A 13879-nucleotide genomic window follows, 5' to 3' on the forward strand; every position below is an offset into this window, starting at 1 on the left:
TTCTGGACACATTCCAGTCCAGCGGGGTCCACTGTACACCAGCTCAAGTGTACGGCTCCGTGAGGACGAAGCAGGAGCTCAGTGTGGAAGTCTAATGACATTATATTAATAGATACAGAAGCAGTAAAACCAACTGGTTGAACGGGAACCTTGTGGCGATGCATTTCTTTGCCCAAAGCTGTGACACAAGTTCGGAACTTATAAAATGATCTCTTGGCTGACATAAGGAAATAAGACATTTGTACAAGGACACAAGTGCAACATGGGTTTATTGTCAAACTGGTTATTAAGACATGAACTTGATTAATGCCATATCAAATCTTAAGCTCCGCTGTAATAAAGTGCAGATTCAAATCAAGTTGCCCTGGGAGTCCTCATACATTTTCCATGTCTGGTTTTGAGCTTATCAGGTTAAATAGACTGCAATGTGAAATCCTATGAATTATGAAAAGCCCTTTTTTTTCCAACCCACACATCTAAAAGCTAATGTGCAAATAAGATCATTCACAAAGCTTGACCATTCTGTACGTCGAGGCGTCCTCCCACCTCATTTGCGTCTTCGGTTCTCACACATTTGGACGACAGTTGTACAGAATAGGAGAACCGTCCCAGCTGTAGTCTAGTTTGGAGTCCAGGGGTTCTCATGAAAAGGTTTTCTGCAGTGGTTGGTTGGTTGATATGCTGCTGCACATGCACAGTGGGCCAAAGTTGGTAACCTACCTAGATTTTTTTGGATTTTTAAAAAAAAAAATCTTTTTGATCATAATTATAAAAAAGAAAAAGGGAACAGCATTTAAATGTCAGCCATGTATGATGGTTAAGAGGTCACTTCTGTGTACACGCCTGCACACTCCAGCGGTTTTTTTTTAAATTTTTTTTTTTTTTTAGACACCGAGTTTGGCCGCTGTGGTTTCTAGTGGCATTGTGGAATCTCCATGAGTGCCACCTCACCAAAACTCTTGCCCTCAATTTGTGTAAGCTCAAAAAAAAACAAAAAAAAACAAACGAAAACTCTCTATATACACATATACACACACACACAAATTCATTCACTCTTACTACAATTAGTACAATGGTTGAACCCCCCCCCCCCCCCCTCCACCCCCCCTTCTCTGGGTGAAAGGAGATACTGGAGGAAACGGCAGCAATGAGGTAAACACAAAAACTCATGAGATATTGCACAGACAAGTGCCGGCACAGAATACAACAGTCTCTCTTTCCAACAGCCTAGCCTGTGCATAGGAAGAATAAAGCACTTATGGTGTTCGCAGACATTAACCCCCTCTCGTAAAGCTTTGTTATACACTAAAGTGGGAACCACAAAAGGAGTCTGGAATCCACACCACTTGGCAGATATCCAGAGTTGCATGACGATGACTGAATGTTCTGTAAAAAGTTTTTTTTAAAAAACCTAAAAAAAACAACTAATGATGACTGAGGAAGGGCCCATGACTGTTGGCAACAGTGATGGGACAAACAAAAAATAACCTGAAGTCCCAGCATATGTAGAAATGCCTCAATCTTTGCTTTAAAACGAGAAGCAGGCAAAGTTGAGGCTGGGTTCGAGCCAGCATGGAGAAAAATCTCTCAAGTTTCATTCAATAAATAGCATAGTGAAATATGCAAAAACAAAACAATAATTTCTAAAGCAAAAATACTTAAAACCCATTGCTCAGTTCATACAATTGTATTTGTCCATGTTGCATTGGAAATACATCCCCACAGATCAGGCTGCGACCAGTCAAAGCTGTGGCTCCATAAAGGCGCAAACAAGAAAACGGTAACTCGTTCCTCCATTCATTTCAATCATTGTCCGAGGAGAAGTTCTTTTTGGAGACTAAGTTCTTAAAAAAGGTCTTACTCTCCAAATAGTTTGAATTTGCAAACCTAACCCCCGAAAGGCATCGTATCTTTCGACTTGTCAAAAAGCGTGCGGGGCGTGCCGTGAACGATGTTGCTCCTCGGTCTGTCCAGTCCTCTTTGTCATCCATCCATTCCCCTCTACTCCATCACAATCATTATCTGTGGAGCAAGACGAAGGCCTCTAGTTTCTCGGGGATGTTCCCCCGGTAGTCGAGGCTGTGCTTGACGATGGCCCTGGCGGCCAGGCACTGCAGCGTGGTGTGGTTTATGGGCTGGATTATATTCCTGGACAGCTCCTTCTCGTCCAGGAGGTCGCAGGCCATTTGCTGGAAGGCGTTGGTGCTGTCAAAGTGAGTCCCGCATGATATCAGCAGGTTCATGATGTCAGGGTGACCATTGGATGCGGCTATGTGAAGTGGGCTGGTGGGTTGGGAGAGATAATAGAGGCGCTCTGTGATTATGCAACAAAACATGTTGTGATCATTGTGTGGTCAGACGGGTTCATGCTACTTCTTTAACTGGTGGCCGTCGAGCGTTGAGGCGTTTTCATTTAGCTTCTCGGGTTTACAGATAAAAGAACTACAAATGATCGTTCTAACACTTTTCTACTATGTTGTTTCTTAATAACAGAAACAAAATAAAACCAGTAGAGAGAAACAACAATTATGGGAGCTGGAAAACTAGAGTGGAAGAGAAACAGACCTGTTGTCATCTTCATCGCGGCTGTTCACATCTGCCCCACACTCGAGAAGGATGGAGGCGACCGTGAGGGAGGGGAACTTGCAGACGGGATAGCGGCCCACACAGGTGGTGTTGCGGTCGACTGCCAGGTGTAGTGGACTGTAGCCGTTCTTACCACACGGCTGGAGCTTCAGGAATCTGGGAAGATTTGGAAAGACTTTTCAGACAAGGACTTCATGGTAACTGCACTGAGCGAGCGACACGGTGTCCCAACCGACAATGAGGATCTACGGTTTGAATTCATTATTGGCACAGATTAGACATGATGCATTGACACAAAAAAAAAAAATATATATATATATATATATATATATATATATATATATATATATATATATATATATATATATATATATATATATATATATATATATATATATATATATATATATATATAGCGGTAGAGGTGGAACGCATTGTTTAGTTCTTATTTGGTAAAAAGAAAAAAAGGGGGGTATGAAAGTGCTATGACTGGTGCAAGTTCGCGCTGCCAAATTCAAACAAGGCAGGACATGAAAGAAAAAAAATTTTAAATAAAGAAATAACTGCATTTCCTTCAAAAGTCACATATTTTGTATTTTCCTAACTGAAGACAAATTGTTGCCAATACAGGCCATTTAAAAAACAGACTCACTTATAGATGGTTTCCTTCTTGAAGTGGTCCTGCTCTGCAGTACAGGGCACCTTCTCTAAAAGACAAACGAGGTGCAGGATGATCGACAAGGCCTTGCTGAGCTGAGCGGGGTCAGGAGGCATCGGTCCAGTTTGTGTAACTGCCCGCTCAATCTCCAACACACTCTTGGAAAGGATCCCCATCAAGTCCTCAAATGACACGGATGTCCCCAGGAGCCCTTTGGCTCGGTCCTGCAGCATGAAGGAGAAGAGCTCAGCGAACGACAGCAGGCTGGAGGCCGTCATGGGGCTGAGGGGGTCCAGGTTGCTTTGCTGCATGTCCAATGCATACTTCCACAAATTGATGCAGCGCTCAAAGTTCCCAGAGTCAGCGTAGACGGCGCCTCGGTAACGGATGTAATAAGACGTGTCTGGATGTTGGGGGCCGAGGATTCTTTCACGGATGAGCAGTGCCTGCATGCGCATCTCATCCGGGTCCGATATCAGCCCGTCCAGCTCTTCTCCGTTTGTTACCTAGAAAGAGGATGACAATGTCAAGTCAATGCCAGGATGGACATTTTTTAAAGAAAAAAAGCATGATCCTAAATGTCCGTTTTTCCTTGTTCCATTTCTTCACTCCAAATACAAAAAAAGGAGGCTAGAATGTAACTTTTGTGCACAGTGAATTTCAAAAGCAATCATGCTAAACTCTGTGCTGTCATCACCAAATTATGACCATGTCGGCAATAATAAAACCCATTAGAGCATTACATGCAATGCAGAATCCCTTTGGGGTGGTGCTTGTTGGGAAAAAACAGGCCTAAACTAACACTTACCTCCCTGGCGTAGTCATATGCCATGATCAGCTGTTTGGCTTCTGGTTTATGGACAACGTTGTTACTGTCCATGTACCGGAGGTCCATGGCTCTCTTCCAGTACTTTAATGCTCCGAGCAGATCTCGCTTCTTGTCAACAAACGTGGCTCCCAAGAGCTCCAGGGCATCAATGCGCTCCGTGTGGCTCGTCTGCAGAGAAAAAGAAAATTGTTTTTTTCCATGCACTTCTCCAAGAAGAATTTTAAATGGACTAAACAGCATAACCCTAGCCACCCACACGCAAACAAACTCTGCATTGTAAGAGACAGGACCCCTGACCTGCTGGTGCGTCGTGAGGTCGTCAACGATGTTGGTGTGGCCTGTGACGCTGGCAGACAGCAGGGGTGTCATGCCGTAGCCGTCCTGCTCCATGGACGCTCCAAACTGCAGCAACATCCGCATGATCTCAAGGCTGCCCGACTCGGCACAGTCATGAAGCGCTGTGTTGCCTGAAACAATTTAGCATTTACGGTGATGAACAAGTAACGCTAAATGATCTGCAGATACGGTTAATTGAAGATTGTATATCATGATGCCAGAGGTACCTATGGCCCAATGCTATATGACCATTGGTCAACTCCAGCTGAGCCACAGCATTTTTGAAAACTGACATGATTTAAGCAACCAGCTTTGCAAACTGGCCTTTATTAACTATCACTTTATTGGAAGAAATACATCCAGCAAACAGCCTTATTGTTACATTATGAGAGATGGAATACTACTATGCTTAGGCGTGTCTTGGCATTCCTTTTCCTTCAAACCTTTTATATAGGTCACTAAGCCCTCAATCAGGGTCAATCACCAACACAGAGTTCCACAACTGGTTCTTCAAGTAAATAAAGTCAACCAATCTTAATAAACCAGTCATGTCTGTCTTCACCAGCCGATCATGTCAATGTAACACTGGTGTGATGCTGTTTTCGGTTGCGTCTAACCTGGCTGCTCTCACTAAAGCAAGGTACACTAAGGTTAATCCATATTCAAGCAGACCAGACAGGGTTAGTCGGGGATTAATCATTATTTATACTCTGTTTTCCTCGAGTTCGTAACACTGCAGAAAAATTGGTTTCAACATAGCTTCAATGATTTGGACGGTTAAATGCTTTCAAATGGACACTGTTTGCTACAAAAGGAAATCTATACCGTTTTAAAAATCAGTGTTGCCATAGATTTGCCACAATATCTCTCAAAACCAGGTGCGACCAGTTGACACCTTTTCTGGAGGAATAGCGTCAACAACAATAGTTTTAAACGGTGACGTATAGATGCTGAGCTCTGCTTACCTGGATCATAAATTCACTTCTAACAAAAACAAGTCAATACAGAAATCCTCGCCAAAGCCAGTGATTAGTCTGAATACTCATTATCCGCTTCCAAACTGAAGTTAAGCTATCTTACGCTGAAGTGAGGCGGGCTACTCACCAACAGGCGTTGTACTGAAAGAATCTAATAAACTAAGTGTTGGTTAGTCTTGGGAGGAAGAGAGCAAAGCCTTTTAGGAAGTTCAAATCAGCTCCGATTGTAGTTTATTCACCATTTTTTATCCAAATTTGCTTGGCTTCCTCCATCAACACAAGGTCTTTTGTTTTTTTCAAACTTGCCACTGCATACCTAATATTACACTTCTACTCCTTTCTGTTGGTTCAACTGTTAAGGGAATGTCAATGTCTGAATAATGGACTAGTAAGAGAAGTTAATCACCACACATGACACCGACAAACTCGCTTGGTTTCACAACAGAGAACCCGTCTCTTTTTCTCCTTCTGGACGGGTCAACTGTCTCGACTTTGGCGTTTGGGCTGAATGAATGAATTTGACAACCACGAATTACCTAAAAGTGAGTTCATCGGGCAAGTAACGGATGATCTATAACAGTGATGTTTTGAGGGACGAATGCTCAAGAGGATGAGTGGATTATAGTTGATCGTATGTCTTATGGTTTAATTGATCATTTATCCAACCATGAAAACTGGCCTTTTTTTTTTTTAATCCACTAGATTCGAGCCTTCCTACACATCTACATTATTCAAAAATTATTTAATGGAGGATATCACGATAATGCATTCCTCTTCAAGCAATCCTGTGGGCGGTCATCATGTAAAAAATGAAATGCGCTTCTTTTTTTATTAAAAGAGAAAAAAAGAATGGACACTGGTTATCATGTATTCATTGAACAGCATTCAAGGAGAGCTCATGACACACCCACGCAATCAGCCCGAGCTTACATTAGTCACCACCACAGCTTTCCATGGTGAAACCAGAAGTTCATGTTACTTTGTTGAGTCATTTCACATGAAAGTATGCAAATTACCATCTCTCATACACACACATAATTATTTTGCAGAGAAAATCGGTTTTAAAAAAACATATTGCAAACAGGTAGAATAGTCTCATACGTCAGAGGTTACACACAGAGTTCTAATGTTCACATTGCAATAAGCAATCAACAATATGAGATGGGAATCTTGCCACTAGACTTTAGCCCCCATGTTTCAACACCACTGTGAAATGAGGAATTCGAACCATATGAAACCGACTCGTCCCAGTCTGCAGAGGGTCAGAGAAGGTGTGGATAAAAAGGAGGCCCAATGTGTGCCATCCACTGACCTTTGACACTTTTCCTGTTGACGTCTGCGCCCCTCTCCAGCAGGTACTGCGCGATCTCCTTGTGTCCTTTGTAGCAGGAAATCATGAGGCACGTGTGGCCGTGCCTGTTGGCCACCTCCAGATCAGCCTTGTGCTCCACCAGGTACTTCACAATGTCCAGGTGGCCGTCAAAGCAGGCTGCCCTCAGGGGGGTCGAGTTGGTCAGGGTCGTGCTGTTCACAGAGGCTCCGTGGCCCAGCAGGGACTGGACCACCTTCAGGTGACCCGCCGCCGAGGCCGCCCAAAGAGGGGGCGCCCCCTCGATGGTCTCCCCGTCAAAGTTCACCGACCCGCCCACCTCGACGGGCGCGCTGCAGCACTCCAGCAGGTACTCCACCAGGTCCAGGTGGCCGTACCGGGAGGCCATCAGGAGCGGAGTGGCCCCGTTCGTCTTCTCGCCCATCAACTTGGTCACCTCGTGTCCATCTTTGTTCTCCAACAGTTTCTGGAGCAGCCGGAGCTTTCCGTCCCTGGCTGCGTTAAACACCGCGGTCTTTAAATCCATTTCTTGGAGCTGGTTACACCGTTCAATAAAAAATTTAAAAAAAGGCAACAGTATCTGTGAAACAAACGGTCAGCGGTAACGTCGCCACGACAGGTGGAGCTCGGGACCCTTTGTTTACAAGAAGCTCCGACTTTCCAGCTAACGGGAAAACAACTGACGTGAGCTGGCGTTTTGGTTAAAACGCTCGGAAATGTTTGACTTTCTGAGCTTCAGCTTTAAAAAAATGCCATCACCCGCCCGTTTTGTGAATTTTAAATATATAATATACGTTAACTCAGACTTTTGAGACGACCCTTGGTCCAGTAATGCATCTGTCGCCTTGCTAGCAAGGTGGCTAGTCAACTTCCTCGCTCAATTTAGCCCAACCGACTGGCTTCGATTAGCTGGACTAACGTTCCGTTCCACCTCTCTACTGACCGTTCAACCGACACTCATCCAGCGACACGTCTTCTCCTCGCCTCCATCAGACGTGCTCGCTGCGCGTGCCATTGTTCCACAGCTTGCTCCTGAGACGTTATTAATATTTGCTTCCCAAGGGCCGAAATACTGGAATCCACCCCCACCAGTTACGTCGTGCTGCTGTTAGCTTAGCCTGTGTAGCTGGCGGTCGGTCTGTTGTTCGGCTAAACAACCAGGGGACGTCCCCAGAGTCTGAGCGGTTCTTCTTTCACACACGTCGAAAAACAAGCGACGGTACCAGACCTTAACCCCCCAAAACGGCGAGTACCAGCCGTCCGTGAAGCCACACAGCGAGCTGGCACGACAATAATCTTAGCGACGGGGAAGGTACATAGGGAAGCCTCTCCACCCACTGCTCGACCGGATGATCACGACTCAGTTTCTGTCAAATCGCAAATCCGACGCAGTCTTTTTTCTTTCGACTGGCGCAGATGATTGACGCGCGAACGGCCAATCGCAGCGCACGCAGACTGTGACGTAGTTAATAAGAAAACCACAATAAGAGATTGCTGTTATTTAGGAACCTTGGATCTCTATACAAAGAATATTTACCATGTAAAGAGAAACCAACGTCAACATAATTCTTACATTCTTAAAATACATCTTATGTATCTCCTAGAGTAAGAAATATGTTTTTAAATAGTGTCTTGAGTGTAATTGTGACTGTGATGGCCTTGATTATATCCCTCCCTGCAGGATAAAATAAGCATGACCAGAGTATATATCCAAAAACATTATCCCTGTGTTCATTATTGATGATTAAATAAAACATATTTAATTTACTGTCACAGGAGTAAAGAAACCAGAAAATATTCACATTATTAAACCGGCAATCAGTTTTTTAAAAAACTTTTTTCTTCAACAATTACTCAACATTATCAAATTGTTGGCAATTAATGTAATAGTTGATAACTAATTGATTAATCATTGCAGCTCTAGACTGCAAATTACCTGTCTGCGCATAAAGGTCAAACTGAAATGCACCTCCTACCAAACTGTCAAACATTATGGTGAAGGGAAAAGCAAACAAAGTAAGCAAAGCCAAACCAGAACGAATACAATAAAATATTGCTTATTTTCCAATGCCTCTAGAATTAGTTATGTTAGTTAAACAATACCAAACAAACCTGAGTCAAATGTATGTGTACACATATATGGCCAATAAAGCTGATTATGAACTATGAAAGCAGTTTGGGGTTTTATTCAGTCGTATCCGTGTAAAAGGTGTTCTGCTCTAAATCACATTCATTGAGGTTCTGTACTGTAGAAATTCAACAGAACTTTAAAAGGACTACGTTATATTCAGGTATGTCATGTTTCAGCCTTCATGCCTGTGGCTAAGAGCAACATGTGCTGTTAGATTTTGTTTGCAAATCAGTCAACATTGATAGAAAGAATGACCCACTGACATTTACGTAATTCCTGGCTGGAGCAACAGCTTTAAGTAAGCCTATAACTGCAGACACGCATGTTTAGGTCATATTATATAAAGCCATCTAACTCTTCCTTTGGAAAATTAATTGAGTCGGCAATCAGGGGGGAAACAAATTCAAATTACAACTAGAACTCAAAGTTAGTGGAATTACCTTATAATCAAGCAATTTTTTTTGCAAAACATGAATATTACAACAGTGCTGTATAAAATCAAAAGCGCAATATCAGCCCACAAGATAAATAAGTTTACACTTTTAACAGCAAAAGCGGGACTAGCTATGACATTGCAAGGGAACCAGTGAAAGACATGTTGCACTAAAAATCGCTGGTATTGCCAATAAACACACACAACAAGTGTAATTTTCAAACAAAAGAATATCCGTTATTTCCATTTGTTTTGCTTTCCACATTGAGTCACATAGATGATTAAAACATTTTTAAGAGATAATTCACCGGTGTAGTCAAACTTGAGCATGACTTTACCCGAAGGAAAACAGCACACCATCAATTCAAATGCAGTTTCAAGTCAATATTAGATAAGAGGATGGTTTACTCTATAAACAGCACACTAATAACTCATCTAAAATGACATATCTGATAAAAACACAACACAATATCTACTCTCTCACTTAATACAGCAAGGTTTAATAGAGAAAAAAACAAAACACAAATGTAACCTTCGTGGGGTTCAACTCTGCCTTGCCAGTGTGGCTTTAAAGACCCAATGCTCTACATGTAAAGAATTAAACAAAACCATAAACTTTGCATTATGAGTACATTTAGTCACAAATTCCAATCTTGGTTATTTCAGTGCACACTTTGGGCTGAAAAATGGAAGAGATCAGGGAAAGAGCATTTGAGATGACGGGGGAGAAAAGAACGAAGGATTCCAAATATTTAAAGTATTTATGGTCCGCTTCAACGACATGACCGTGAACTGCCTCCAATACAGATAGTTAAAAGCAACCAAAGAAAGCCCTTCTTTAGGTTCTCTTTTACCCCTCAAAAACATTTTAAACATACATAACCTTTAAACTCAAGACTCATGTGCCTAAAGTTTGTAAGAAAATCAGTGCTGAATATGGATGACGTGTCAGATTGTACGACCTGGCAGTTTGATATGCTCCGATTTCAGATCAGCACTGATATTCTAACCTACTCTACGCACAGGTGCAGGTGCGGATAGAGAAAGTGGTGAATCAGATCCTGGGGCTCAGAGACTGTTACGAGCCGACACGTGTTGTGGTGGTCTTCCTGTCAGAGAAGAAGCTTCTCAGCAAGACCACCTGACTGATGCTGACCACCAGAAGTATAATGGCCTCACCGATGGACCAGAATGCAACGCGGGTGTTTAGGTCCTCCGCCCGACTGCGTCCCTGTGCTTCGCGAAGGCGGAAGTGAGTCTGGTAGTCGATGACTGACTTCAGGGCCTCATGGATCGACACGCAAGCTGATTCCATCTGAAAATGGTAAAAAAAAGAAGATATTTTTTACCGTCTGACTGAAAATCTTCCAACTTTATTAGATTTGGAACCAAGTGTCAATCTAGTTTATAGCTATAACACATTAAGTTTACTAGCTGAAGTAGTTCCTTGTCCTCTCTATTTCTAGAGAAAATATGTTTCATCGAATCACAAAAATATCAAACCATAAACTTGGTTTAAGGGTGACTACAAAAGCCTGCAAAATGATGAGCAAGTGTTAAGTTTGGTTCGTTCACTACCACAACCACCTTTTCCGACTACATGTTAATCTTGCAGTATACACACACACACACTAAGCAGGAATAATATGTTCTCTTTTTTTATGTTTAATCTGTTATGCTGTCAGAAGGAAACAAACTTGGGGGTAAACATAATGGGAAACCATGTGCATCCTGGTTCAAACTGACTGGCAAGCACACTCGGACAGGTGTGTCAGTCATTACAGCAGTTTAAACCTCTTTTCAGGTTAATATTGGGTGGAGATTTGCTGGGAATTTCCGATGGTCACAAAACTACCCAGGAACCACAAAGTTGTTAAGCGTTGTTTATCCCCACGTGTTGCAACGTATGAGCTACGAGCACACAAAGATACACAAAGTGTAATATGAAGTACAACCACTTTTACCAGCAAAACGCTATAAACCAACTTAGACAATGCGGAGGAGGAATTGTAACTAACTGTACACTCATCTGATATTTATGGACTACTTTATTGCCTTTATAGAAGCGCTGTTGAGAAATACGTAATTTATTAAATGCTTTATAATTAAAACACAAGGTTCAATATCCTGACACCAGTTTGATTTGAACTAAAGAACAAAAGAAATCGTGTTGAAGTCAGAATTACACAAAGCAAAAAGCATGTATACAATTGTATGACATATACTGTGAACATTTAGAGAAACCTAAAGAACCATTAATTCCCTCACACACAAACATGCAAAAGCATGTGCACACTCGCACACACAGCTTACCTGAGTGAGAGCAGTGACTCTGTTCTCATTTGGGAAGAGTGGAGGGTCATCCCCAACCTGGAAGTCAAAGTACACGGTCTTGTGTGTAAAGGTGGAAAATTCGTTACTGAAGCAGAACTTATAGGTTCCATTCTTGGCTGCTGTGAAGGTAAAGCTGTCATATTGCTTCTTCATCTCCTTGTAGAGTGTAGCGCCTTCTGGGTCCTCCAAACGACAGTCCACATCATAATGGCCACCGGTCACCACCTGGGAAAACAAAAGACGGGAGGACCATCTATTGAGTGACACAATATTATTATTATTTTTTAAGCCTGTCAAGTAGTATGGAGGATATGGACAAAACTCATGTCATGATTTTCACATTGAACAAAAAATAATAATAATAATAACAACCTGACAAAATCATTGTATTGATTCTAACTTTAGCAAGTGACAGAAAAATGTAGGATTGTGGTGCACTAGTATACTGCAGGATATTTGCAATAAAAACTGCCACCTACAGATTTATATGAAAACACATAGAAATTATATTGATATTGTAATAAAAGATTCATAATGATGTTGTATAGGATGGTAGCCATCGAGTTGCATTTTGTTTATGTCGACAACATCCACCTGTTTAGGCAAACGTCGCTTAAGTATCAATAAATACAATGATAGATACAACAAATCTCCTGTGTGTTTAAAAGGAAGATAGTAAACGTGTGTTGTTTATCTTTTAAAAAGTATATCATAAATGTATCAGTCAAGATCACTTCTGCCTCTCAGAAGACAGTCTGGACTGAGAACTACTGCTCACAAATTACAACTTCCCCTTCGGACGATTAGCGTTAATATAATTGAGGGCTGGACTTTTGGCAGAAAGACGACCCACTCACCTGAAACTCTAGAGTGCACTTGGTGCCGATGGTGATGTCTTCGTAGAAACACTGCTTGGCGTTGTCTGGTAGCTCAAACGTGAGCTCGGAGCCCAGCACCCACACGCAGAGCAGCTGGGCCGATAGCACCTGCAACAGCACCCGAAAGGACCCGTACATCCTGGAGACCGAGAGCCAAGCTTCCAAGTAAAAACCCGAGCGGACCTGCAGAAATTAACACCACCATACATCAAACTTAATTCAATAGCGTTTGGGGAAAAAGACAAAAAAGGTGACAACGCAAACCCGGACATTGATATCGGCGACAAGCGGTTAGCTTAAAGCTAACTGGCCTGATGGCTATCCTTTTTAGAGACAAAAAGTCACGAGGAATTTGTAACATTTTCTTAGGGATATTGTATTAGTGTATTATAGCAACTAAAGTAAACGCAAATTCAAATATTAACATTTCTTAATTCACTATTTCGTCCAAGTCAGCATTAGCTACTCACCTCAAAGTGCTCAACCGGATGCGACTAATGCTAAGTAACGTATCACAAACGTAAAACGCGATTGGCTGTCATCTGTGAAAGCCCACCTCCTGCTCTGTCTAACTGACCAACCAATAAGAGGAAGGCTTATGATGTCACGTGGGCCACGTCCTCAGACCAGAGAAGAGTATCCTCCTTTTTCAATACAGATAAATGTGGCTGCTATTTATTGGATCGTTTTTAGATAAAGTACTGCTTCTGAAAATTATGTTTCGTACAGCAGTGTACACGATACTTCACATTTACATAAAAGGCTGGTAGATTGAAAAAAATATGTGACACAACAAAAATCCACAAATACATAAGTCCAGAATAACAATCATCACTATTTGATATAACCTCCAGTTATGAAACAATGTATTGGCAGTGCCCAAGCTAATGTAAGGACCACTATTTTATAGGACTCATGACAATATAGGACTCATGACATGTAAAGGCATGTGCTAAGAACCGATTGGGTTTCCTTTTCTATCAGATTGATGAGCTGTTTGTGGTCATAAAATAAGATAAGATAATCCTTTATTAGACCTGCTGCGAGGATATTTACAAGATGTACAGCAGCATAGGTTATAGTGCAAACAAGAGGCATATAGTAAAAAGAAACAAGATCAAAACAATTGTTATAAATAAGCAAATAAGCAATACAAAACAGTAAAGAATCCACAGTTCCGGAAACATTACAGACGGAATAACTATTATAAGTATTATTACACAAGACAATGGGTTGTGTCTTTACATTACATTACATTGTGTCTTGATGCCCCCCCACACACACCTTCTGTTTGAATCTGAGATGCCACTGGTCTAGCAGACCACTGGTCTAGCAGACCACTGACTAGACTAGAGGATGATTGTTGCAACTAGAGTCATTGAATGTT

General features: G+C 41.9%; 2 protein-coding genes across 3 annotated transcripts; both read right to left on the reverse strand.

The window, feature by feature from the left end:
• Positions 1 to 251: 251 nt before the first annotated feature.
• On the reverse strand, positions 252 to 8173 carry fem1c (fem-1 homolog c). Of its 2 annotated transcripts, XM_034540927.1 has the most exons (6): positions 6699 to 8173; positions 4371 to 4540; positions 4053 to 4241; positions 3239 to 3750; positions 2566 to 2742; positions 252 to 2283 (listed from the first exon to the last, which is right to left on the reverse strand). In XM_034540927.1, the coding sequence occupies exons 1-6, from the start codon at positions 7240 to 7242 to the stop codon at positions 2019 to 2021; spliced, it is 1857 nt and encodes a 618-aa protein (XP_034396818.1). In that variant the 5' UTR covers positions 7243 to 8173; the 3' UTR covers positions 252 to 2018. The 2 variants fall into 2 exon arrangements, with proteins under 2 accessions (XP_034396818.1, XP_034396817.1); XM_034540926.1 differs by having other exon boundaries at positions 1111 to 2283; positions 4053 to 4540; positions 6699 to 8097.
• Positions 8174 to 8884: 711 nt separating this feature from the next.
• tmed7 (transmembrane p24 trafficking protein 7) lies at positions 8885 to 13066 on the reverse strand. The gene is made up of 4 exons (XM_034540928.1): positions 12963 to 13066; positions 12472 to 12675; positions 11594 to 11839; positions 8885 to 10595 (listed from the first exon to the last, which is right to left on the reverse strand). Exons 2-4 carry the CDS (start codon positions 12628 to 12630, stop codon positions 10359 to 10361), a joined length of 642 nt encoding a protein of 213 aa, XP_034396819.1. The 5' UTR covers positions 12631 to 12675; positions 12963 to 13066; the 3' UTR covers positions 8885 to 10358.
• Between the last annotated feature and the right edge of the window lie 813 nt (positions 13067 to 13879).

This window comes from Cyclopterus lumpus, chromosome 9, assembly GCF_009769545.1.
Source record: "Cyclopterus lumpus isolate fCycLum1 chromosome 9, fCycLum1.pri, whole genome shotgun sequence".
In the NCBI taxonomy this organism is placed as follows: domain Eukaryota; kingdom Metazoa; phylum Chordata; class Actinopteri; order Perciformes; family Cyclopteridae; genus Cyclopterus; species Cyclopterus lumpus.

Coding starts and splice junctions, on each gene's coding strand:
- fem1c (XM_034540926.1), bottom strand. CDS start 7,242: ATGGATTTAAAGACCGCGGTGTTTAACGCAGCCAGGGACGGAAAGCTC. Junction 4,541..6,698: donor CAACAGGAAAAGTGTCAAAG/GTCAGTGGATGG, acceptor AAATTGTTTCAG/GCAACACAGCGCTTCATGAC. Junction 2,743..3,238: donor AAGAAGGAAACCATCTATAA/GTGAGTCTGTTT, acceptor AAATCTTCCCAG/ATTCCTGAAGCTCCAGCCGT.
- tmed7 (XM_034540928.1), bottom strand. CDS start 12,630: ATGTACGGGTCCTTTCGGGTGCTGTTGCAGGTGCTATCGGCCCAGCTG. Junction 11,840..12,471: donor AGTGCACTCTAGAGTTTCAG/GTGAGTGGGTCG, acceptor TTGTTTTCCCAG/GTGGTGACCGGTGGCCATTA. Junction 10,596..11,593: donor GAGTCACTGCTCTCACTCAG/GTAAGCTGTGTG, acceptor TACCATTTTCAG/ATGGAATCAGCTTGCGTGTC.